Here is a 27,707-nt window from a genome sequence, read left to right as displayed (position 1 = left end):
CCAAACGTCAAAACTAAATGTCAGATGCAGCCAGGGTATCAAACCTATAAAATGTCCCAAATGTGTTGGTCATCGACCAAGTAGCAGCTCTGCATAATTGTAAGGCTGAGACTCCCCGGGCAGCCACCCACGAAGGATCCACTGAACAGGTAGAATGAGCTGTAATTGAAGATGGCAATGACAAGATGGCGTAGGCCTGTTTGATGTGAACTTGATCCAACGGGCTATTGTCTGCTTCCAAGCTGGCCAACCAACTTTGATGGCGTCATATAGCACAAATAGGGCATACAATTTCCTGGTATCAGCTGTTCTGTTAAGGTAAATCGCGAGTCCTCAATTCAACGATTGTGGAGCCGTAGAAGAATCTGTAATGACCAGGATCACAATTGGTTGGTTCATATGAAAAGATGAGACTACCGTGGGTAAGAAGTACTGGCGAGTCCTTAGCTCTGCCCTGTGCGCATGGATGATGAGATAGGGTGGCCTGCATGACAAGGCACCCAATTCAGAGACTCGTCTAGCTGATGCTAAAGCCAAAAGAGTAACGGTCTTTCATGTTATATATTTTATGTCAGTAGTCTCCAATGGTTCAAATCATGAGGACTGGAGGTACTCCAGAACTAAATTCAAATCCCACGGTGCAGTTGGTGGCACAAAAGGGGGCTGGAGACGAAGTACTCCTTTCAGAAACGTCTGAACGTCCGAGAGGTTTGCTAGACGCCTTTGAAAAAACACTGATAAAGGCCGAAATCTGTCCTTTCAGAGAACCTAGACGCAGACCCGCATCTACTCCTGCCTGTAGTAATTGTAACAACCTTAAAAACAGTTGGTTGGTAGGGGGGCGTGGCTTGGCTGGAGAAGAGGGCAGACGTGCCTATGCTGCTCTCCTCTCTCCAGCGTTCTTTATTGGAATAATCCGGGGTGCTCACCCCCTGGATTACCTTTCCGGGGGCTCCTTGTTCCTCCCTGTGGGTCCCCTCGGCCCTGTGGTGTCGGCTGCGGAGCCGGGGAGCGGTTTTAACCAGTCCTGCAGGTTGCGGCCTTCACACGCAGGCGGAAGCCGGGGACTCGCGTACTCCCGGCGCGGACCCCGCATACTAGCACCGGAGCACTCGGGACCTTCCCCCGGCCCTCCGGAGCGGATAACCCCCGGGGCAGAGGTTCGGAGGGACGCCGGGCAGTGGGGGACGGAGGCGGAACAGACGGCCAGTGAGACGCGGTGGCCATCTTTAATCCATCAGGTAGTGCTGGAACTGAGGTAGCAGGGTGATTTTGCGGCTGTGGGGGTCTCTGGACTGGGGCTTCTTCAGGTTGGTGGCCCTCTGGCATTGTTCCATCCCTGCTCTTGACCTGGAGCTCCTGTGGCAGGATCTGTGCATTTGTTTTCTTGAGTTGGGAGACGGACTTACACTTGGCACTATTCTTTTCTACTGCACCTGCCCCATCTAGTGGCCTCTGGATGTAATAGCCCACATTTCTCTCTCAGTGTGCGGGATATATAATACATATTGCTCTGCAGACTTCATCAGACCGCAGATTTCCTGGCTCCCGCCGAGACGATCGACATCCAGATGGATGAATAATATTATGTTCTGGTCGCTGTGAGAAGGCTCCGCCTGCGCCCGAATGCTCTTACGACATGATATGACAGCTCGACAATTCTGTGGATCCTTCCGAGATTGACGCTCCAGACGCCTCTTGCCTCCGGTTCCTCTACCTTTGTCACTCAGCGTTGCTATGCCTCCCAAGAAATATAAGGCTGCTAAAACTGTTTCCCAGGTGGCGTTCTTTAAACATTCTCCCCAGGCCGCTAAAGCAAAGGACGCACGGGGTGGCACCTCTAAACCTGCTGCTCTTGTGTACTCACCGCTTCGAGATGCGCCCGTCCCGGTCACTGCACACACCAGCGTCATTGCCGATAGCGAAGCGCTTACGGTGCGTGCTATGAAGCAGCTCTTAACGCAATTTAAGGATGAAGTCGCGGCAGAATTTAGAGCAACTATGAAGGAATGCCAGCGATTAATTGACGAGATCGGAGGCCGCACAGACCACCTCGAAACGAAAATGGGTGAAGTGGTGTCGCCTCACAACGACCTAATCTCCTCACACGAACTGCTCCAAACTGAGGTCACGGCGCTTAGAGACAAACTCTCGGATATGGAAAATAGATCGATGCGTAACAACTTAAAGCTACGAGGTGTTCCGGAAAATGTCGCTAATAGCGCTTTAAACGATTTTGCAGTTGACCTCTTTAGCAAACTCCTTCCTTCTAACCGGCCCGCGGACTTCTTAATTGATCGCATCCATAGGCTTCCAAAGGCCAGGAATGCCCCCGATGGTGTCTCCCGGGATGTCCTTATGAGGTTACACTATTACCATGTGAAGGAGGCAATCTTGAAAGCTACCAGACCCTCGGATGCTGCGTCAGAGGCTTTGGGCTCACTTCAAATTTTCGGAGACTTGTCCCCAGCTACTTTGGCTAAACGGCGCTCTCTTTACCCCATCACATCAGTGCTACGGAAAGAGAACATTCTATACAGATGGGGATTTCCTACGAAGTTGCTCATCTCTCGAGAAGGGACCACAGTTGTTATAATGAACGTTGAGGAGGGTAAAAAGATCCTAGCATCATGGAACTCTGCAAGTTCTCCCACACACACCTCTCCCGAACGGGGCCTTCAGCGGGACTGGGCCTCATCGGCTGCAGAATTTTGAGTATGTTTGATATGTTACACTTGCCTTGTTTTCATGTTTCTTAATTAGTTTGTCATGTCGTATATTCCTACGTTGCATTAACTCCTTGGCGTTTATCTGAGGAGGTTGCTTATGTTTATAGAATGTTTTTCTGTGTGGCCTCCTCACCGGTATTTCATTGGTTACTGTGTGTCTCTGCTGCCCCGACTGCCACCCACAATTCCTTGTTGGCTGGGAATTCTACTCAAGTTTCATTTACCCCCGGTGGCAGTCGGGGGCCCAGAGAGGCGGTGTCGAGAGCCTACATTTAGTTTAACTTAGGTTCGGGTGCGGGCGGATTGCCACTACCCCCCACTGTTTAACTTGGAGTCGCCATGGTTAGGCGTCCAAATGTACCCCCGAGTGGGGTTAATGTTCTGTTTTTTCTTTCTGTATTCCTCTTCTCTATTGCCTTTTCTTTCCTCTTTCCTCTCTTTTTTTGTCAGGGTATGTTACACACATTTTTTACTTGCCAGTTGGTTGTGGTTAGAAACGCATTCCCCAACAGTTTTACGTTATGGTTAACATTGTCTCTATAAATACAAAAGGGCTTAATTCCCCACACAAGAGGAGATTAGCACTAAATTATTTTCATAAACTTAAAGCTCAAATTATAGCAGTCCAAGAGACTAATTTTATTAAATCTGCCCCTCCACGGTTTACTAATGGGAGATACCCCCATTGCTATTTGGCTAACGGGCCGGCTAAGAAGGCGGGAGTGGCAATCTTGATATCTCAGCACTGCGCGTTCTCCCTAGCTTCACAATATTGCGACCCTGAGGGGAGAATCCTTATTCTAGTAGGTACTCTTGAAAACAAAGAGGTGACATTAGTTTCCTGCTATGCCCCTAACACCAAGCAGCTAGCATTTTGCAGGAAACTCTGCGCTAAGGTGCAACAATTGGCTAAGGGTGCTTTACTTTTAATGGGGGATTTTAATATGACTTTAGACCCTCTCGTCGATAATTCTGGCAAGCGACCCTCACTCTCCAGTCAGCTCCATAGGAATGCAAAGGGCTTTAGCCAGCTACTGGCGGAATATGATCTTTTAGACCTCTGTCGCGTTAAGCATCCAATGGATAGAGATTACACATTTTATTCCTCGGTGCACGCATCCTACTCTACAATAGATTTAGCATTGGCGGATAAGTGGACCCTACAGTCCATCCGTAAAATCACCATCTTTCCCATGTCCTGGTCGGATCACTCCCCACTATTCATCGAATGGGATATAAATAATAGAAAGGTTACCCAGGCCCCCTGGCGTTTGGGTAAACTCAGTCTTCTTCGGCCGGAGACCACGCAGGCGATATAATCCACCTTAGATTATTATCTTTCTGAGAACTCTCCCCAGGAGACGTCTATCTTCACATTCTGGTGCGCCCTCAAAGCAGTGACACGAGGGACGGCAATTCAAACAGCGGCTAAACTTAAACGGGCATATCGTAAAAAATTTGAACAAGCTGAGCTTACAGTCGCCTCTCTGGAGAGTTCTCACAAGGCACATCCGCACGATAAAGCCCTTCTTAAGTCTTTGAAAGAAGCAAGGGAGGCGGTGAATGTCTTCTATCTAGCGGAGGTGCAACGCAACCTACATAGACTGAATCAAAAATTTTATGTTTATGGTAATAGGGCTGGTAGACTGCTGGCGAGGAAGCTGAGGGGTAGGAAGGCTAAAGGAAAAATTCACATTGTCCATTCGGATAGGGGTAACAGAGTCTATGATCCAGACGGAATTGCAGATGTCTTTGCATCCTATTACTCCAAACTATACAACCTGAAGGGGGACTCTTCTACCTTTCAACCTACAGGTGTAGATGTTCAGAATTTCCTGAGCAACTTTCCTCTCCCCTCGCTGTCGCTGGAGTCTTGTAGCTCTCTAAGTTCGCCTTGGACTTTAGCTGAAGTCGAAAAGGCTACTGACTCCCTCCCAGCAGATAAGGCCCCGGGTCCCGACGGTTGTCCTGCCGGTTTCTATAAATCCTTTAGGGAGAGTTTGGCCCCGGTGCTCTTGTCGGTGTTCAATGAAGCCTCAGAGGCAGGTCACTTCCCTAAAGAGATGCTGGAAGCTGAAATCATTACCATCCCCAAACCGGGGAAAAACCCCACCTCCGTCCAAAATTTTAGACCGATCGCGTTACTAAATACGGATTTAAAAATTTATGCCAAATTAATAGCCAACCGTATCAGCCCTCTGCTCCCCTCTCTTATCAAACCCGATCAAGTGGGTTTCGTACTGAACAGACAGGCCCTGGATAATACCCGTAGGGTGATTAATGTGATTGAGCACGCAGCAGGAAACCCCTCCTAGTCTTGTCTCTCGACGCCGAAAAGGCTTTTGATAGATTGAATTGGGATTTTATGAGATTAACTCTGGACAAATTTGGCTTCTCTGGAAGGATCTTGGACTCTATCTTGGCTCTCTATTCCTCCCCGAGTGCACGGGTCTTTGTTAACGGATGCCTTTCCTCACCCTTTAATATCTCTAATGGCACGCGTCAAGGATGCCCGCTATCCCCTCTTATTTTTGCGCTGGCAATAGAACCCTTGGCTGCTTGCATTAGATCTCGGGATGCAATTAGTGGTCCTGTTATAGGGGGCATTTCTCACAAAATTAGTTTGTTTGCGGACGATTTTCTGCTATGTCTAATTGACCCCAAAGCTTCCTTGCCAGTTTTGCACGAGGTCCTTCAAAGCTATTCAGATGTTTCTTTTTATAAGTTAAACACAAATAAAACTGAAGCCCTCCCACTCCATATACCTCCGACTGTGGTCTCTAGGTTGAAGGATAGGTATAAATATGCCTGGAAGTCCTGCTCCCTGAGATACCCGGGGATAAACTTAACCAGAGAAGACAACTTGATTGAGTGTAACTATGCCCCGTTATTAAAAGCGTTTGTTGAGCTGAATGGGAAGTGGATGCTGCAGGAGGTGTCTTGGTTAGGTAGGATTGCTGCTGCTAAGATGGTTTTATTGCCGAAATTAATGTACCTGTTTCGCGCCATACCAAGGCCCCTTCCCAGACTCCTCTATAATAAATTTAACCTGGTCTTGACCAGATATGTGTGGGGAGGATCTAGACCGAAAATTGCTAAGAAGACTCTTATATGGCCTAAACTGTCTGGGGGGGGGGGGGGGGGGTAGCTTTCCCAGATATAGAAAAGTACCATGCGGCATGTCTGATAAGTCAGTCTAGGGACTGGTTTGCCACCACAAGTCTGAAGCCTTGGATTATTCTGGAAGCCTCCTGCTTGGACGCTGTTTCTCTCCCTGATATGTTTTGATTGCCACTGCCCACTGCTAGGAGTAGGGCCGAGTCCTGCAATTCTATTAAAACGACCATAGATTCCTGGCATAAATTAGTACTCTCTTCAGAAGAGCTTAATTTACCCGCCCCCTGCCTGTCGTTAACTGCTCTTGTGTCATTGATCCCCAATGTTTCCCTAGTGGAGTGGACTCGGAAGGGGCTCACTACCGTGGGCGATTTATATGAAGGGGACATCTTGATGTCCTTCTCTCAATTTCAAGAGAGATTTGGGATTCCCAGATATAGAAAAGTACCATGCGGCATGTCTGATAAGTCAGTCTAGGGACTGGTTTGCCACCACAAGTCTGAAGCCCTGGATTATTCTGGAAGCCTCCTGCTTGGACGCTGTTTCTCTCCCTCTCCCTCTCCCTTTTGATTGCCACTGCCCACTGCTAGGAGTAGGGCCGAGTCCTGCAATTCTATTAAAACGACCATAGATTCCTGGCATAAATTAGTACTCTCTTCAAAAGAGCTTAATTTACCCGCCCCCTGCCTGTCGTTAACTGCTCTTGTGTCATTGATCCCCAATGTTTCCCTAGTGGAGTGGACTCGGAAGGGGCTCACTACCGTGGGCGATTTATATGAAGGGGACATCTTGATGTCCTTCTCTCAATTTCAAGAGAGATTTGGGATTCGGGCTCAGGATTTCTTTAAATACCTGCAGGTGAGAAGTTGGCTGCACTCATGTACTCCCTCACATCTCCACAAACTGTCTCTTCCGACTTACATTGTGAGCCGACTGGAGACACCCTCGCATAAATATGGGATTACGTGGTGGTATCAATTTCAACTGACAAACGGCCCCCAGATAAAATTGAAAACTCAGACTTTATGGGAAAGAGATTTGAATAGGTCCTTTACTGAGGCAGAGTGGGATGGTATATTTGGGTCTTGTTTTAAAGTCTCTCAATGTGTTAACCACTCAGAAATGATTTACAAGCTTATACAGAGGGCCTACTTCACCCCTGCCAAGCAGCACAGAATCTGGCCTTCCCAATCTAAATTATGTTGGAGGAAATGTGGCTACACGGGGGATATCTTTCATGTCTTCTGGGCATGTCCTCGTATACAACCTCTTTGGAGAGAAGTTTTAAATATGGCCAGCATGGTGTTAGGGCTTAGCATCCCCATGGACCCAGCTCTGGCGCTATTTCACTTATATGTAGATCGCCTCTCCGCAGGTGACCGTTATGTCTTGGGGCACATTTTAATAGCCGCTAAAGCGGCTATAGCACAGTTATGGAAATCTGAGAGTGTTCCCACCTTGGAGCTCATCCAAAATAAGATCCACAAACATTTCATATTTGAAACCGCGGAGGCTAAATACTCCTCTTCGGCTAACTCTATCCACATGAAATGGTTGGGTTGGTCTGATTATAGAAGTAGAGAAGGTAGGCTAACAGTATATAGCTCTCCAATTGACACGTCCGTTCTCGACCTCTCCTAGAATTATCTCTACGTGAATGCCGTGCTACTAGATATGTCCTCTTCATCTCTCCTTTTAGTGCTTTCTCCTTTTCTTGTGTCTGTACGTTCAATGTAACCAATTGTATACCCCTTAGACTGTGCGTTGTTTAAGTTTGCTTATAGCAACCATTCCGGACTCCCCCTGTGTTTTCCTATTTCTTTATTCTGTTCCCCATTTTTATGTGTAAACTCATCAATAAAAAATGTAATGTTTAAAAAAAAAAAAAACAGTTGGTTGGTATTGTCTGCGTTCACTTCACACCAAATGATATACGCCTTCCAAATACTATTAATAGTGCCTGCAAGTGACCTCCTTTCTAGCCTGGAGCATAGTAGGAATAACTGATATAGGGATACCTTTTTGTGCGAATACCGCCCTTTCAACAGCCACGCCGTTAAACATAGCCGCTGTAAGTCTGGATAAATGAAAAGGTCCCTGCTGGAGCAGATCTTCTTTCGGCATTAGAGGCCAGGGCTCGTCGACCAGGAGTGAGTTAAGGTTGGCGTACCATGCCCTGCGAGGGCAATCCGGGGCAATGAGAATTACCTGCACTCTCTCTTTCTTTATTCTCTTTAATACTCTTGGTATTAACGAAAATGGAGGAAACAGGAACTCTCTTTGAAAGATCCAGGGAGTCGTTAGATCATCTACCGCCACGGCCTCTGGGTCTCTTGTTCTTGAACAATATCAGTGTAATTTCTTGTTGCGACTAGATGCCATCAGGTCTATCTGCGGCCCACCCCGGCGCAATACTATCTGCTGGAATACTTGAGGATGGAGTCCCCATTTCCCTGGGTGTAAATCTTGTCTGCTTCCCAGTTGTCTACTCCCGGTATAAAAATGGCAGAAATTGCCGTGGCATACATCTCTGCCCACTGAAGAATCCTGGTTACCTCCTGCTTTTTATTACGTCTTGGCAACTGACATGCCACAGCCGTGGCGTTGTCGGACTGTTCTTGAATGGCCTGTCCTCTTAGTAAGTGGAAGGCCTGACCTTGGTCATTGATGATGGCCCTCAGTTCCAATACATTTATCGGGAGGGTGGCTTCCACAGCAGACCATTTTTCCTGCTGCCCAACAGTGTAGACGCGCATCTGTGGTTATCAATACCCAGCTGGGCATGGCGAAGCTTCGATCTGCTACCAGGTGTGAAAGCTGTAGCCACTACAGAAGGGACAATCTCATCTGAGATGAGAGCGGATGATTTGATGCACGTGCAGGTGTGATCCTGACCACTTTGCTAGTTGATCCAGATGGAATGTCTGGGAGTGGAACCTGCCTTACTGAATCGCTTCGAAAGAGGCAACCATTGTAAGTGGGATTTCTGAAAATTTAGAATCCAAACGTCATGTGTTAGGAGATGCTGTGTGAGCGTTATGCTGTTAAGCAGTTGTTCTCTTGACAGTGCTTTTATGAGCAAGTCATCCAGGTATGGGATGATGTTCACTCCTTGTAGCCGGAGCTGCAGCATCATCTTCGTCATGACCTTTCTGAAGACCCTTGGAGCTGATGAAAGACTGAAGGATAATGCTCTTTCCTGGTAGCAAAACAGAGGAATGCTTGATGTGGAGGCCATATTGGGATGTCGAGATAAGCATCCTTGATGTCCAAGGATACCAAGAACTTCTGATTTTCCAGTCCTGCAATCACTGCTCGCAGAGATTCCATCTTGAATCTGAAAACTAGTAAATACGGGTTCATAGATTTCAGGTTCAGGATGGGTGACTGAACCATCCGGTTTTGGAACTACAAATAAGTTGGAATAGAATCCCTTGTTTCTCTGATTTTCTGGGACTGGCATGATGACTCCTACTTGCAGAAGTCTGTGAAAAGCCGCCTGCAGGGTCACTTGACTTTCTAGAGAAACTGGTAAACTGGAAGTGAATAATCTCTGAGGCGGAGTGATCTGGAATTCTATTTTATAGCACTGGGAAATTAGATCTTTTACCCAGGCATCCTGTCAGGAACTTTCCCAAATACGGCTGAAATCTTTGAGGTGTGCTCCCACTCTGGACTCCCCAAGGTGAGAGGGAAGGGCATCATGCTGCGGGCTTAGAGCTGGTCTTCTGATCCTGCTGACCTGTAGTGGCTGGCTGGCGCCCTCGGCCTCTTGTGCCTCTAGCTGCATTGGAGGCTCCTCTGGGTTTGCCTCTAAATCTTGTGGGTCGAAAGGAATGAAGAGACAGTCCTGCAAAGTTACGTCTTGGCGGAGGAGCAGCAGAAGGGAGGTAAGTGGACTTACCCGCTGTAGCTTGTGATATCCACTTATTCAGTTCAGCCCCAAACAAGGCCTCCGCTGTATATGGGAGTCCCTCTACACCTCTTTTGGACTCGGCGTCTGCTGTCCACTGGCAGAGCGACAAAGCATACAGGCTGAAACTGCCATGGTTGAAATCCTAGAATTAAGCAGACCTATTTCTCTGGAAGCTTCACAAAGATAAGCTGCTGATTCTTGTATATGTTGAGCAAGTGATCAGCTCCTCTTGGGGTCTGTCCTCCTGAGTTCCTGTTACTAGGTTTAAAGCAAATGCCTCAATGGTCTTATTAACGCAGCATCCCACTATAACAGGTCTTAACGCTGCTCCCGCTGCTGTATATATGGATTTTAGAGTACTTTCTAATTTGTGGTCCGAAGACTCCTGAAGCGAAGTAGCTCCTGGGACTGGGAATACAATTTTCTTGGTGATTTGCTGGCTAACTGTGAGACTGATTCCTCAGTACACAGCTCACAATATAGTGAGACCTCTGTAGAGGTCTGAGTAAACTTGGAAGAAAAACCTTTACAAGTAAATAATTTTTGTGAGCCCTTGGAGGCAGTGCTTTTTGCAGCCATTCTCACACTAGTACACTCACACAGTAGTAATATAAGATACAATTTTACAGGTGTATAACAGAGAGCTATTGAGAGAAGGAAATCGGCACACTTGCCCTTACAGCTCTATATGCAAGGCAGTATAAGCCTAGAATCTCTGATCAGAAACTAGGACTAACTATAGACATACAGTATTATAAATATGTCTTCAGCTCAGCCACATAAACTCACACTGAGTCAGCCACACCTGGAGTCCTGTGAGGTCCGTACAGGCTGTGTTCTCCCTGCAGCCGCGTGTGCTCTCTGCTCGTCTCCTCTGTAATGGCACTTTTTGCTGTAAGAAGCTGCCGGGTATAAGCCCCCCCCCCCCCCCCCCCACCACACACACACGTACACACACACACACACACACACACACACACTGGCACCCTGTAATGGAGCCCTTCAGTGTGATCTAACTGAATATGTTCTAGCGCTGAGCGCAGGGGGCTTACCGCGGATGAGGGAGCCCTGCGTTGCCGCGGATTGACCCCGGGAACTCTGCTAGTCGGAGACCCGGGTTTTACATACCGCCAGCCTGTTCAGTTGCTTTGGGTCGCGGCGGGCTGCAGGGGACTCCAGCACAAGCCCTCTTATGGCTGCAGTCTGAGTATCCCCAGGCCAGACCTCTCAATACAGGTGGGAACAGGTCCCCTCCCAAGGACTCGCACCTAGCAGGTAGGCAGTAGCTAGCTGTCTACCTGTTGAAGTGTTAAGATCAAAGGGAAAATAAATAAATTGTTTTAAACAAGTCCTCCAGAGTTGTGACTGGCTCTAAGGGTTCTTTGGAGGAGATGAATGAAAACCTGGGGGCGTATCACCACATTTATCGTGGTGATACGCCCAGACCCACCGCCACAATGTATTATACTGGCCCCCTCCGATGTGGGAGGGCACTATGGGGTCTATTCATGTAAGAATGCGATGTTTATGTTTAACTTATCACTAAACATCGCATTCTTATTTCAGGGTTTTTTTCAGATTTTTAACGCAATTCATTAATACTTACCAGTTCCCTGATGCAATGCGGTATCCGGCTGTTCCGCGATCCCGGCTTCCCCAGTCTTCTCTCTTCATACCGCGGCTGGGATCTTCTGCACATGCGCAGTGTCCCCCCCCCCCTGCCTCCAGGTGTCATCTGCGCATGCGCCGGGGAAACAAGACCTCCAGCGGCGGGCAAGGGCAGCAAGGAGGAGGTGACCCGGCATATGAAAATGCATATGACCTGGGCTCCTCTGATTGGCTCTTGTCACGGAAGGGGGCGGGGAGAAGGCAGGAGATGGACGTCTTCACTGCTCTTCTCCTGTACAAGCCTCCCCATCGCCTGCCTGAGATGGCGATGGGTGTTTTGCGAAGGGCAACGGAAAGCTGGGCTTTCCGTTCCTACATGAATTGCAGTCACCATACAAACGTATGGTGATGCGATTCAGTCACAGAGCGGGGGTACCGCTGGGGAAGTCAGGGATTTCTCCACGGTAACCCGCTCTGTGAATTGCGGTAAGCAGAGAAAAGCCCTGTTTACCGCAAACAGACCCTAAGGGGTCTATTCATGCAGCAGAGAAAAGCCCTGTTTTGCGTTAAACAGTGCTTTTCTCTGCTTACCGCAATTCACAGAGCGGGTTACCGTGGAGAAGTCCCTGACTTCCCCAGCGGCACCCCCGCTCTGTGGCTGAATCGCATCACCATACCTTTGTATGGTGAGTGCGATTCATGAAGGCGCGGAAAGCTCTGCTTTCCGCTTCTCCATGGAGTTCAGGTTCGCCATCTCAGGACGGCGTAACCTGAACTGTAGTGCGGAGACATCAGGGAAGCTCAATGCTTCCCTGATCGCTGCTCTGCACCTCGCGCTGGCTCCGCCCCCCGACCTCCCAGCAACCACTGCGGCCTGCCGGGAGGTCAACACCCTGCGCATGTGCAAAGGGACCCGCCGCTGTACCCCGCGCATCGCTGGGAAGGACCGCTGGAGATGACCTCACCGCAGGAGCCCCAGACACCGCAGCGCATCGTCGGAAGGGTGAGTATACATGAATTGCTACTTATCACAGCTATACATCGCATCGAAGCGATGCGATGTATAGTGATAAGTAGCAATTCTGTTTTCGTTTTCTACATGAATAGACCCCTGTGTCACCTGTCCCGTGATACGCGTCCTCCCACATCGGCCAGACTTCTCGCCGCAAGCTGTAGTAGCGCGCATGCGCGTCACCTCAGTTCCCAGTGAGCCCTGCAGAGTGAGGCAGCGCATGCGCGGTTTGGCTATAAGGATGCTGCGAGGTGCCGGGCAGTGAGGAGACGTGTGGGTTGACGTCAGAGGCCGCAGGGGAAAAGTGGTGGCGGCGACCAATAAAGTTTTTTTAAAGGACAAAAAAAACACACGAATGCTTTAGCCACACACCGCCTGCCCAGAGGAGGCGTTCCAGGCCGGCGGACTTAGGAGGTGAAAAGTGACAGCAGAGGCGCCCTTCATCTCTCATACTCCACTGCGAGGAAACAGTAAGCGGCAGGGGTGCGCGGCGGTCAATGCACACGGCGTTAACACGCCGTTCATACATTAGGAGGAAGCACTAAATGCAGGCTTAAGGTGCGCTGTGGACAGCGGAAACCACAGCGCACTTTCATACATCTCCCCCATTATTCTAAACTGGTCTGACGGGAGGGGGTATAGAGGGGAGGAGCCAGCACACACACTCAGTTTTAAAATTTCAAGCGCAGCTGCTCCATGGACCCCAATTATACCCCACAGTAATCAGCATACCAGTATCCCCTATGGAGAAAAGAGAAATATTTTATAAAATGTGTCTACTATGCACATGGTGGATTCACATACATCAGTATCACTAATAATATAACAACAAGAATAAAAGACAGATAAGGGCCAGATGTAATGGAGTTCTAGTTGGTCGGAAGTGCGCCTCTGCCAACTTGGACTTCAGTACATCCAGCCCATAAGGTGAAATTTATCAAAGCTTGGAGAGAGATATAGGGGCGATAGATACAGTACCGGCTAATCAGCTCCTGATATATAATTAGTGACAAATGAAGGTGAAATGGTGGCATCTGTACTCCATCACGTCACTTTTATCCGCTTTGGCCGTCAGTGCCTTCAAATGAAAACCTTAAACATGGTGCCAGGGACCAGCATACATATGAAAGGGTAAAACAACACTTTTGCTGTATAAATATTTTCAAACTATATTCGCCAATAGTGGCAGACTCAGTCATACAGAGCAAACAAATAAATCCAGGCATAAGTACCCACTGTACAACTGAAGATCTCACTTTACAATACACTTTTATTTCACACACAGTAACCCACAACTGGATACACTTCAGCGATTGTAGAGGTGGCTCTTTATGCTTCAACAGGGCTGTGTCACGATCCGGGTATCTGGACGCCATTACTTACCCTTCAGATGCCTCCTAAGGCGGGCTCAGCGTTCCAGGACCGGATTCCGCTGTTCCTGAGTTTCCACATGCAGAGTGGTCTTTTCATCAGCCGCGGCCTCCGCTGTGCCCGCGTGGTTAAATGTGCATCTATCAGCCTGGCGTCTCCTGTCTCCAGTGGCCGGCGCCGCCATTACTGTTTCCCAGACCACATGGATTACAAACCAAACTTCCCTCCAAGTGTCTGCATGGGCGCAGCCATCTTGGATTCTGTCATCTGATCATTTCCACCAATCTGCTGTCTGTGTTGTTGATTTGCATAATTGCCTAGCCAACCCCTTCCTTGCTGCAGGTATAAGTAAGCTGTACCTGAGCAAGGAAGACGTCAGTGCTTTGGTTGTCAAACCTAGTTCCTGTTTGTCTCTCTTCTATGATTGTCTTCCAGGTTCCAGCTCCTGTCTCAAGACTTCCACCATAGAGACCCGCACCAGCATTCCACCTGCGGTGTAGCCTGACTCTCCAATCCATTGTGGATTCATCTGTTTCCAGCTACAACACTACCTGCTTCCAGCCTCAGCTTCCAGCAGAGTACAGCTTCCCTTAAAGGGCCGGTGTCCTTTCTACACTTTACCACTCTCCACCGGAATTATTATTTCTCCGCTCTCAAGTTCTACATTTCAGTTCACATTTCATCGCTCCCAAAGTTCATTTATTATTTAACTGGTTCCAGCCAGTATCCACTCCGTGCTAACAACAGTCTGGTTCCAGCCAGTATCCACAGCAGCTGTTTTACCTTCAGCAACCCAGCTCTTCCTGGAACACCAGCTGGTACAATCCTGGGTTATCTCCATTGCTACAGCCGGGCCTGGTAAGGACTTTCCATCTAGAAGATCATAAGAACTATCTCACACTACCAGTGCCCTGTGGCTCCTGCCATGCTGTAGTACTCAGGAACTGTATTTATTCTTTGCTGACTTTTACGTTTTCTTTTATTGCTGCTGTGATACGGAGTTGTCATAATAAACATCATTGACTTTTATCTAAGTTGTCGTGGTCACGCCTTCGGGCAGTTATTATTCATGTTACTTACATGTCCAGGGGTCTGATACAACCTCCCAGGTTCCGGTACATCTCAGCCCCTACAACTGAGGCTGCCTCCCGTCAGCTCAGGCCCTCAGTTGTGACAGTAAGCACTGACCTAATGAATCCAGCCGGAGACCAGGATCAAGCGGCCAGGCCGATGCAAGAACTGGCAGCCCGACTAGAACATCAGGAGGCTGCACAGGGCCACATCATCCGCTGTCTCCAGGATCTCTCTACTCGGCTGGATGGGATTCAGACAACTCTCCGTGGATCAGGCGCGTCTGGTGCGTCAACCACAGTGACTCCAGCTATAACCCCACCCACCTTACCCATTTCTGCTCCACGTCTTCATCTTCCAACGCCAGCAAAATTTGACGGATCTCCAAGATTCTGCAGGGGATTTCTCAACCAGTGTGAGATTCAGTTTGAGCTACAACCTGGCAGTTTTCCCAGTGACCGTACAAAAATTGCCTACGTTATTTCTCTTCTCAGTGGCTCGGCCCTTGATTGGGCATCACCGTTGTGGGAGAGGTCCGACACCCTGCTATCTTCTTACACTGCATTTGTGTCAACATTCAGGCGCATCTTCGACGAGCCAGGCAGGGTAACTTCAGCTTCGTCTGAGATTCTCCGTTTACGCCAGGAATCACGTACTGTAGGACAATATCTTATACAGTTCCAGATCCTGGCATCCGAACTGGCATGGAACGACGAGGCCCTGTATGCTGCATTCTGGCATGGTTTATCCGAGCGTATTAAAGATGAGTTAGCTACCAGAGACTTACCCTCCAAGTTAGATGAGCTAATCTCACTTTGTACGAAAGTTGACTTACGTTTCAGAGAGAGAGCAACTGAGCGTGGAAGATCATCTGCTCCAAAATCTTCTACTCCTCCTCCTCGCCAACTGTCACCAACTACAGATGAACCCATGCAAATTGTCCGTTCCCGTTTAACTCCTGCTGAGCGCCGAAGACGTCTCTCCGAGTTTCTCTGTCTGTATTGTGCAGCTCCGTCTCACACCATTAATGCCTGTCCCAAACGTCCGGGAAACTCCAAATCCTAGCTCGCCAAGGAGAGGGCCGGCTAGGAGTAATGATCTCCTCTCCATCTCCTCAAGATTGTAACCTCCCAGTCTCGCTTCAAGTTGCTCAACGTTATCAGAACGTCATTGCCCTCCTGGATTCCGGAGCAGCTGGGAACTTTATTACTGAAGCCTATGTTAAACGGTGGTCCCTACCCACCGAGAGACTTCCTTCGTCCTTTTCCTTAACTGCTGTGGATGGCAGTAAAATTTTTGATACAGTTATTTCTCTAAGGACTCTACCAGTTCGTCTGAGAGTGGGAGTTCTTCATTCCGAACTTATTTCATTTTTAGTGATTCCAAGAGCCACACATCCTGTGGTCCTGGGCCTTCCATGGCTCCGTCTTCACAATCCTACAATTGATTGGACGACTACGCAAATCCTGGCATGGGGTTCCTCCTGTACTAAGACATGTTTGTTTAAAGTGTTGCCTGTCTGTTCTTCCTCCCCCAGGTCGTCTGATGTTCCACCTCCTCCATATCAAGATTTCACGGATGTGTTCAGTAAAGCTTCTGCTGATATCCTTCCTCCTCATAGAGAATGGGACTGCCCGATTGATCTCGTTCCAGGGAAGGTTCCACCTCGAGGCCGAACTTATCCGTTGTCTCTCCCCGAGACACATTCTATGGAGGAATACATTAAAGAGAACCTAGCAAAGGGGTTCATTCGACCTTCTTCTTCTCCAGCCGGCGCAGGCTTCTTTTTTGTAAAGAAGAAAGATGGTGGTCTGCGGCCGTGCATCGACTACAGAGGTTTGAACGACATTACCATCAAGAACCGCTATCCTTTACCCCTGATTACTGAGCTCTTTGACAGAATTAGCGGAGCTACCATCTTTACAAAGCTGGACCTGAGAGGTGCATACAATCTCATCCGGATCCGTGAGGGTGACGAGTGGAAGACCGCATTTAACACCCGTGACGGACATTATGAGTACCTCGTCATGCCCTTCGGATTGAGCAATGCTCCAGCTGTCTTCCAGCATTTCGTCAATGAGATCTTCAGAGACATTCTATACCGTCATGTCGTGGTCTATCTAGATGATATCCTCATTTTTGCCAACGATTTAGAGGAACATCGTTTCTGGGTAAAGGAGGTTCTGTCCCGTCTCCGTGTCAATCATCTCTACTGCAAATTAGAGAAATGCGTCTTTGAAGTCAAGTCCATTCCGTTTCTAGGGTACATTGTGTCCGGTTCCGGACTAGAGATGGATCCTGAGAAACTACAAGCAATCCAGAATTGGCCGGTACCCTTAACCCTCAAAGGGGTCCAGAGGTTCTTAGGGTTCGCCAATTATTACCGAAAGTTTATACGAGACTTTTCCACCATTGTGGCGCCTATTACTGCTTTCACCAAGAAGGGTGCTAACCCGTCCAAGTGGTCTGAAGAAGCCATGCAAGCTTTTCATCTTTTAAAACAGAGGTTCATCTCTGCACCTGTCCTGAAACAGCCTGACATCGACTCTCCTTTCATCTTAGAGGTGGATGCCTCCTCCGTTGGAGTAGGAGCGGTGTTATCTCAGAGGGCTAAAGATGGTCATTTACATCCTTGCAGTTTCTTCTCACGGAAGTTCTCCCCAGCGGAGCGCAACTATGCCATTGGCGACCAGGAGTTGCTAGCCATCAAGCTCGCTCTAGAGGAGTGGAGATATCTGTTGGAGGGAGCTTCTCATTCAATCACCATCCTTACAGACCACAAGAACCTTCTATATCTAAAAGGCGCACAATGTCTCAACCCTCGTCAGGCCAGATGGGCACTTTTCTTTTCCAGGTTCGACTTTAAACTCCAGTTCTGTCCGGGCTCTCAGAATCGCAAGGCCGATGCCCTTTCCCGCTCATGGGAGCAAGAAAATGAGTCAGAGTCTTCAGACAAGCATCCTATTATAAATCCGTTGGCATTCTCCACGGTAGGGATGGACTCTACGCCCCCATCAGGGAAAAGTTTTGTGAAGCCGACACTAAGGAAGAAGCTCATGCATTGGGCCCATGCTTCCCGTTTTGCCGGACATACAGGTATCCAAAAAACCCTGGAGTTTATCTCTAGGTCCTATTGGTGGCCAACTCTGAAAAAGGACGTTTTGGAGTTTATTGCATCTTGCCCAAAGTGTGCTCAACATAAAGTATCCCGCCAGTCGCCTGCGGGGCAACTGGTTCCACTATCTGTTCCCCGTCGACCATGGACCCATTTGTCGATGGATTTTATTACAGATTTGCCCATGTGCAACAAGTTCAATACCATCTGGGTGGTAGTTGACCGGTTCACCAAGATGGCACACTTCATTCCTCTCACCGGTCTTCCGTCAGCTTCCAAGTTGGCTCAAGTATTCATACAAGAGATCTTCCGACTCCACGGTCTTCCAGAAGAAATTATCTCAGATCGAGGAGTTCAATTCACAGCCAAATTCTGGCGAAGTTTATGTCAAGTCCTCCAAGTCAAGTTAAAGTTTTCCACGGCTTACCATCCTCAGACCAATGGTCAAACTGAGAGGGTGAATCAGGACTTGGAGGCCTTCCTCCGCATCTATGTGTCCTCCTCTCAAGACGACTGGGTTCAATTACTTCCCTGGGCCGAGTTCTGTCATAACAACCAGTATCATTCTTCATCTTCCTCAACACCATTCTTCACCAACTTTGGATTCCACCCTAAAGTCCCTGAGTTCCAACCGCTTCCAGCAACTTCTGTTCCCGCAGTGGATATCACCTTGCATCAGTTTGCCAATATCTGGAAGAGCGTACGATCAGCTCTGCTCAAGGCATCGTTCAGGTACAAGAAGTTTGCGGATAAGAAGCGTCGAGCAGTTCCTGCTCTCAAGGTGGGTGATCGGGTATGGTTATCCACGAAGAATTTGAGGTTAAGAGTTCCCAGTATGAAGTTTGCACCTCGCTACATCGGTCCTTTTAAAATTGATCAAGTCATCAATCCTGTTGCTTACAGACTCCAGTTACCTCCCTTCTTAAAAATACCCAGGACATTCCATGTTTCCCTGTTGAAACCGCTAATCTTGAATCGGTTTCATTCCTCACTTCCACCAACTCCGAAAGTCCAAACTCAACGAGGCGTTGAGTATGAAGTGGCCAAGATCCTGGACTCACGTCACCGTTACGGTCAACTTCAGTATCTCATTGACTGGAAGGGCTATGGTCCTGAAGAACGCTCTTGGACCAATGCCTCTGACGTCCATGCTCCTGCCTTGGTCCGAAATTTCCACGCAAAGTTTCCTTTAAAGCCTAAGAAGTGTCCTGGGGTCACTCCTAAAGGGGGGGGTGCTGTCACGATCCGGGTATCTGGACGCCATTACTTACCCTTCAGATGCCTCCTAAGGCGGGCTCAGCGTTCCAGGACCGGATTCCGCTGTTCCTGAGTTTCCACATGCAGAGTGGTCTTTTCATCAGCCGCGGCCTCCGCTGTGCCCGCGTGGTTAAATGTGCATCTATCAGCCTGGCGTCTCCTGTCTCCAGTGGCCGGCGCCGCCATTACTGTTTCCCAGACCACATGGATTACAAACCAAACTTCCCTCCAAGTGTCTGCATGGGCGCAGCCATCTTGGATTCTGTCATCTGATCATTTCCACCAATCTGCTGTCTGTGTTGTTGATTTGCATAATTGCCTAGCCAACCCCTTCCTTGCTGCAGGTATAAGTAAGCTGTACCTGAGCAAGGAAGACGTCAGTGCTTTGGTTGTCAAACCTAGTTCCTGTTTGTCTCTCTTCTATGATTGTCTTCCAGGTTCCAGCTCCTGTCTCAAGACTTCCACCATAGAGACCCGCACCAGCATTCCACCTGCGGTGTAGCCTGACTCTCCAATCCATTGTGGATTCATCTGTTTCCAGCTACAACACTACCTGCTTCCAGCCTCAGCTTCCAGCAGAGTACAGCTTCCCTTAAAGGGCCGGTGTCCTTTCTACACTTTACCACTCTCCACCGGAATTATTATTTCTCCGCTCTCAAGTTCTACATTTCAGTTCACATTTCATCGCTCCCAAAGTTCATTTATTATTTAACTGGTTCCAGCCAGTATCCACTCCGTGCTAACAACAGTCTGGTTCCAGCCAGTATCCACAGCAGCTGTTTTACCTTCAGCAACCCAGCTCTTCCTGGAACACCAGCTGGTACAATCCTGGGTTATCTCCATTGCTACAGCCGGGCCTGGTAAGTACTTTCCATCTAGAAGATCATAAGAACTATCTCACACTACCAGTGCCCTGTGGCTCCTGCCATGCTGTAGTACTCAGGAACTGTATTTATTCTTTGCTGACTTTTACGTTTTCTTTTATTGCTGCTGTGATACGGAGTTGTCATAATAAACATCATTGACTTTTATCTAAGTTGTCGTGGTCACGCCTTCGGGCAGTTATTATTCATGTTACTTACATGTCCAGGGGTCTGATACAACCTCCCAAGTTCCGGTACATCTCAGCCCCTACAACTGAGGCTGCCTCCCGTCAGCTCAGGCCCTCAGTTGTGACAGGCTGCACATTACCCTTAATCTCCGTAATAACTGAAAAAACGAGTTTAATGAAAAACAAAAACACCTATCTGTAATGTCATCAGCGATCATTTTAAACATATGCTACAAGCTATAATTATATTAGAACAAACAAATCTGACAATAAAGTAAGAAGGAGTTGGTGGAGGTTAAGGCTTGGTGGGGACGGGGTTGGCAGTGGGGGCCGCATGAGGGCCTAGGGCTCCCTGCTGGCCATGACTGAACAAGTCTATGCACCAGGCACAGTATAAGTCTAAGTCTATGTACCAGGCAAGAGTTGCATGCTAAATGTGGATGCAATTTTATTACTGGTCTCACTACCTTATAACTACAGTAATGACAATTCCCTTGCAAGCACAACCTAAAACTGAACGATACTAACATCACTCTGCACTGTGCCCTTCTGCAAACTTTAGTGTAGCTCACCATAATTTACTCTACTATAATACTATATTACATCTAGGTAAAAAAAAAAAAAAAAAACCCAGACCCAATTAATACCACGATCATTAGAATTTTTGGGGTATTTATCTCCTTTGTTACGACTAACACATTAAACATTTACCTAACAGCTCCTCTACATGATTAATTGCCGCTGCAAATTGTAAGAAAATAAAGCTTGATACACGCCTATACAATAGTTGGCATGTTCTTGCGATTTTGAGCCGTACCTTTTCGATATCGGAAGAGTGCTTACGTAAACCCATCATGTATTGTCAGACTAAATGGGTCTAATTGAAGGATCGCATCTTGGGGGTCATTCCGAGTTGTTTGCTCATTGCCGATTTTCGCTATATTGCGATTAGTCGCTTACTGCGCATGCGCAAGGTTCGCAGAACGCATGCGCTTAGTTATTTTACACAAAAGTTAGGTATTTTACTCACGGCATAACGAGGATTTTTCATCGTTTTGGTGATCATACTGTGATTGACAGGAAGTGGGTGTTTCTGGGCGGAAACTGGACGTTTTCTGGGCGTGTGCGAAAAAACGCTGGCGTTTCTGGGAAAAACGCGGGAGTGTCTGAAGAAACGGGGGAGTGTCTGGGCGAACGCTGGGTGTGTTTGTGACGTCAAACCAGGAACAAAACTGACTGAACTGATCGCAATGGCTGAGTAAGTCTGGAGCTACTCAGAAACTGCTAAGAAATTTTGTATTCGCAATTCTGCGAATCTTTCGTTCGCAATTCTGCTAAGCTAAGATACACTCCCAGAGGGTGGCGGCCTAGCGTGTGCAATGCTGCTAAAAGCAGCTAGCGAGCGAACAACTCGGAATGAGGGCCCTTATGTACTGTTTAAACAGATTTGGAAAGGCCAGGTCAGTCTAAACGTGTATGCACATTTGACCAGCCTAGAATCGGGAGCATGTGTATGATGGTACAATCATTTTCTTTTGATATTTTGGCAGCCCAGGATCGAAGGTCTCAAATATAACTGTATAGATGTGTACGCGTGTATCGGTACTATGGTCGGGAATTCCGGATGGGAGTAAAAATCGATTGAACCATCACATCTAAAGAGATGTGTACCCAGCTTAAGAAACTGAAAGGTGCAGTGGTTATCTGCCACGCTCCACTGTGGTGACTTAGGGGCCCATTTATGAAAGTATATTTTAGGCTATAGCCCTGAAAACACTCATTTTCGTGGGTTAGCCACAAATATTAGACATCTCCTGAATGTAAGAAGGAGGGACCGCAGCAGGTATCCATTGCCGCCCACAGCGGCATCCCCCATAGGTTTCTATGGGGGATATGATGTTGCCAAATTTACCAATATCAGGAATTCGGTGCATTCCCGATATTGTTCCCCACAGCTACAGCCATCTGAAGATGGCGGTAGCCCATTGTAGCCTATGGGCTACAGATCACATTCCTAGTCGAGCAGAGGGTTCCTCTCTGGAAGTGGCAGTTCTTCAGCATGGTCTGAGGAGACCCCTCAGCAGCCCTTGTCCCTGCAAGTGCTGGATGATGCATCCAGCCCATAGGATCGCATATCGTAATGCGATCCTGGGTGGTAAATCCCTCCCAGATAGCATTCAGCATGCCAGAATTGATAAATGGCCCCCTAAGAGCCCTTTAACATGAGCAACAATCACGCAAGTTTAGCTCCATTTCTAAAATCCGTGAGATACATGTGTGAATTCCTTCTAGATGGGTAAGAGTATAAATCCTGCTATTACAAATATGTGCACTGAATAACCTGCAAATGACAAGAACATGAATGACTGATCTTATGACAAATGTACAAATGTACATATTACAAAATTCTCAAGACTACAATATTTTTAATCTTGATGCTGATTAATCTAGTACACAGGGTATGGTTCAATAAATAAGGTAAAAAGACCTCCCATGTGTGTAATATTCTCTATTTTCATTCTAATTTACCGCCAGGCCAGAGCAGACAGACCACTGCTTCCCCTCACGGCCATTAGACTGCGCCTCATATCAGTCATACTGTCCCAACATTAGTTGTAAGATGGCGGGGTCGGATTTCCGCGTGTAAAGGGCACATCAGCAACTGAAACTCATCCCAAAATGTCGAGGTGTATGGTGATAACGTCATGTCATGGAAGCAGGTTTGGATTGATTTAGGAGGACAGACGCATTGGATAGTGATATTGCTGAAAAACTGAACATCCCAGTGGGTACTGTGCATCGTTGATGAGTAACTGGGTGCACAGGGAGCAGTATTCACACTGGGTAGCAAAGCAATTCACAGATGTTCACAATCAGAAAAAAATAAAATAAATCACAAGCCATCATGTCACAATGATTTCTTCTGTGCCGGGAAGTATGGGGACTACAGTATGTGGAAAATGTACACAATGAGAGGTCTTTTTACCTTATTTATTAAACCACCCTCCTATATCGGCTATATATATTTATGGTCAAAAATCCAAGAATCTGTTTCTATCAATGTAATATATACTGGCTATGACAGCTTCTTGTTATAGTGGGGAATGTTATTTATAACTAATGATAAACTGATTACAATAAATACATTTATTCTGAAGCTGTAGCTGAAGTCCAGTAGTAGATAGCAGTGTTTACACCAGACAGGACAAGACGTGTTTTATTGGAACCAGGCAGGTTGCTATTGATTGAAAAAAACAAACAAAAAAAAAACATAACCATTCCCCTATGGCTCCAACCTCCCCCAGGTATACCTCAAAACAAACACTGGTGGCAGATTTCTAAAAACATTTTTTTAAGACCACAAAACAAAAATCTAGGAGAGCTTATTGTTCTTTGTTCCAGCTGACCAGTGGCCTTGAGTTATCCGACTGTGCAATCATCAGCCTACCAAAGTAACAGGACCTTATAGTCTCCATTTAGATCTGTCCAACTTGGTCACACACGTGGCCTGATCAACAGTGGTGGTGTCAGAGACTTTGGGCCTAATTCATATTTGTATACAAACCACACATACGAAGGCCCGTTCTGCACATGGACAGAATGCGATATTGCGATATGTAACATTGCTTGCAGCCCCCTGTCAGCTGCAGCTTTTGTGGAGCGAAGCAGAGGCGGCACCCGGCCCTGTTCCTCAAATTGGGGACATGTCACTGCCGTTTTGAAAGCGTGGCGGATCCAGCGTCTGTGCCATCGGATGCAGGCTTACTGGACCCGGGTTGCATGGTTATGATGGTGATCCAAGGCTGCGTCCTCAGAGGCAGCACTCTGATCCTCGGTAATGCAAACAGGAGTTGTCTATCTGGCCGGTGCCTAAACCCATTGCAAATCGCATGGTCGCGATGGTGATCCGAGGCGGCGTCCTCAGACGCAGCACTCGAATCCTCACTAATGCAAACAGGAGGCTGCACTTGCATCTTAATAACACGAATTGCACAGCCGCTCCCTTGCAGCTGTGCAATTCCTTACAATCATGAATCAGGCCCTTAGAACGATCACACAATTCCTGCTATAAAAGCGCAAGTGTCACTCAGTCACTTTTGCAGCATCAAGTTGAGGTACTGGAGCAATTCTTCCTCACCAGTCATTATGCAGAAACTCACCATTCCTCCGGTACATTCCCGGCAATCCTGCAGACAGGATACATTCTCCCATGTGCTGTACGCCTTAAGACCTGCTACAAGGGCTTGTAAAGGACGATTGTTTACCAGGTCTCTGTTATGATAAACATCCTCATCAAGCATTTCTCCTGCATACCTATAAAGAAAAGATAGAGGTTTATTGAAGCACATTGTGAAGTCTCACAAAAAGCAAAAATGATGATTAAGACAGAAGCAGAAATCCTCGTTTCATTCTGACTCACAGGTAATGTGATGAATGCTAGGGTAAGGGCTTCTACAGCTATTCAGGGATACCCCCTGACAATGACAGACAGATTTCTTCTTCTGCATAAAAACACTTTGCACATTTCATCGTATAAGGCCCAGTTATGTCTTCCAAGAAACAGTGGTTGGTAAGAAGAATGTAACCAGAGGCTCTGTCCCCATTGTGTAGCTGTTAGTATGTAAATCATTAAACTACAATTAATCAAGCCCAGTTCTCCCTATTGACTGAAGCCTATAGGAAAATGATAGGTTTAGAACATTAACAAAATATAATGCATTATAAAACTGACAACGTAATAGTCTTCTGCAGGTTAGACATAAAATAAAGACGACTGTATAAGATTAATGAGAGAATGTTTCCAGTCTGTGAACAGACATAAAATATATGTATGATTTTAAATAAAAGGGAAAGTAGTCCTCTCTTTTGTTCCTTTAAGTTCTGCAGAGCATATTGTTCTACAAAATAATATGTGGACTTATAAATTCAATAGGAACTAGTGACATGTCTGAGAAACAGAGTGGTGTCTGCCACAATGATGACTCTTGTTCCTAATGAATGGATTTGCTGCTTTTTGTTCAATATTGTTCCTCATACAAAATATCTGCCTCCAATCTTTGTAGATGACAGAATAACAAGGAATTAGTGAACTCAATAGCCATATAAAGCACAGCAAAACAAAACAAACGGGGCACTCTTACCATTTACTATATTTCAAAGCAATTAATGTCAATATAGTCACAGTGATCATTAGGTTGGAACTGGATCTGGCAGGAGCTGGTACTGGTGCATGCGCATAACCAGCAGTAGGGACTGTGCATGCGCAAAACAATACCAGCTTCTAAGGACTGCATCGGTTGCAGCCTACAGAAGCAGGGTAGGGCTGCCCGATAGGCAGGGATTGGTTTCCCACAGGAAGCCAGCTCTCTGTTAATCAGAGCCAGGTCTGGCAGTCCCAGAGGGAGGAAACACCTCTCAATGGGACTGCCTGTTCTGTGGTTGACTGGCAGGTAGCACATCCAATAGGAAGTCAATGCCAGACACAGTGTAGCCAGTGCAGTCATGGACTGGAACTGGCTCACTGAAATGGTGTATTTCACTGGGGCCCATAGGTAAAATCTGCTACTGGTTGGAATCATATCAGCACCCACTGTCATAGGTGCAAGTCCTGTAAGTTTCATTCACAAGGCGGAGAATTCAAAGCTTACGTAGTGCACTTTCCCTCTCCTAGTTTTTTTGATAATTTATTGGAGGATTTACCCTTCAAACTCATTAAACTGGTATGGATTAAAAGAAATATCTTCAATTGAGTCTTGGGAACTTAGTGGTACTTTCACATGAAGACATTATATAGGAAAGAGCTATATACAATTTAAAGAATAGATCTAACAAAAAGATAGGTAGAAGAGACAAGCGAGTAGGACGCAGGTCAAGAGCTAAGCAGTTTTAGGATTAGGGCCCCAGAACTAGAGATGGCCATCGGTGGGTTAACCGTCGATGTTACCATTGGTGCTTAACCTTGATGATACAGTATGAAACCACTGACGAGAAATTAGCGATAGTTTCCCCACTGATGGTCATTCCTGCTCTATTACTTACCAGGCAGTGAGACACTCAGAATATGGGGCAGGGCTTCATGGGACACAGCGGAAGGTGGAGCAGGGCTTCTTGTCCTGACACCAGGTAGAAAAAAAATTAAAAACCCAATTGCGAACCTCTGCGCCATCAATGGTAGAGAACTATTGGATTTATGACATTGATTACAAAACCATCGTCCATCAGTAGTTAATCATCGATGGTCGAGGGCCATCCCTACCAGGAACCATGTCTAGGCCCAATCCGCTATACATTTGGTTGTAGATTAAGGTACATATTTCATTGTATTTAGAAAATGTAGCAAGGTACTGTACCTTGCACTTAAAAGAAAGCTGGGAGCAACACAACATTGGGTCTGATTCAGTGACGGATGCAGTGTTGATGTTCCCGCAGTTAACCAATTTTTTGCTACTGCTCATGCACTAAAAGTCCTGGAAACCCTTACGGAGCAAGCATGAACCGGAATGTCTGATGGCGTTTGCAATTGCTTACAGTATCGCTAACCCCTGAGAAAGGATTTGGCATCCCTGAGCATTTCAGGGTTGAGACTGGGTGGTAACCTAAAGTGAGCCCAAGAAGGGTCAATTTCATGAGCATGTGCGACTGATATGGAGTCGATATTGGATTGTTTACAATCTCCATGGCAACTGTACAGACCGCAGAGCCTGAAAGTGGGTGTCTTAGCATTCGTATGCTCCATTACACGGTGGAGCACAAAGGGAAAGCTGAGATTTAGCATTTGCATACTTCTGCAATCGCTATTGAGAGCGCAGCTGCGATTGCTGAATCGTGTCTCTGGTTAACAGCAATAAAACACTGACAGACGCTATGAATTTTTAATTGAGAACTCTTTTGCTGGCAAAATAAAATATAGAACACTACTACTATATAACAGTAGCTCAGTGGAATATGGAGCCTCAGTATACTGTATATGGCAGTGGTTCTCAAACTGCGTGCCGTGGCACGCTGGGGTGCCGCAAAGCTCTTGCAGAAGTGCCTTGGGTGCCACAAAGCTCTTGCAGGGGTGTCTTGGATTGGTGGTCCAGGACCAATTAAAATTATTTATGGTCAATATAATAAGACAAAATAGTGCTTGTGGCTTCCAATCATAAAATATGTGGACAAACAAAAGCAAATTCTGTCCCTCATCACATAACTGGCATAAAGATGATATATAAACACAATTTACTTAATTTAATATTTTTTCGAAATTTCTCAATAAGAAACTTTGGGCCAAGAGGTGCTGTGAAAAAAATTCTGATACTCGAGGACACATTGATTCAAAAAAAGTTTGGGAACCACTGGTATATGGCATACTGTATAGCCAAACAGCATGACTCGGTAGGATAAACCAATAGATACGAAATATCTGTGCATTTTCTTTTATTACAATATATCATGTTTAACAGATTATTACATAGTAA

The 27,707-nt window shown here is 46.9% G+C and overlaps 1 protein-coding gene across 2 annotated transcripts in view; it reads right to left on the bottom strand.

Annotated features, from left to right (window-relative positions):
- ACOXL (acyl-CoA oxidase like) overlaps nucleotides 1-27,707 on the bottom strand; it is a 990,492-nt gene that overhangs the window by 492,088 nt on the left and 470,697 nt on the right. For both annotated transcript variants that reach the window (XM_063918088.1, XM_063918087.1), the window contains exon 12: nucleotides 24,408-24,561. In XM_063918088.1, the coding sequence (XP_063774158.1) occupies nucleotides 24,408-24,561 (154 nt within the window). The remainder of the gene's footprint in view (nucleotides 1-24,407; nucleotides 24,562-27,707) is intronic.

This window comes from Pseudophryne corroboree, chromosome 4 (genome assembly GCF_028390025.1).
Source record: "Pseudophryne corroboree isolate aPseCor3 chromosome 4, aPseCor3.hap2, whole genome shotgun sequence".
NCBI lineage: Eukaryota > Metazoa > Chordata > Amphibia > Anura > Myobatrachidae > Pseudophryne > Pseudophryne corroboree.
The sequence above is the reverse complement of the archived record's forward strand: the minus strand, read 5'-3'. Positions and strand labels throughout refer to the sequence as shown.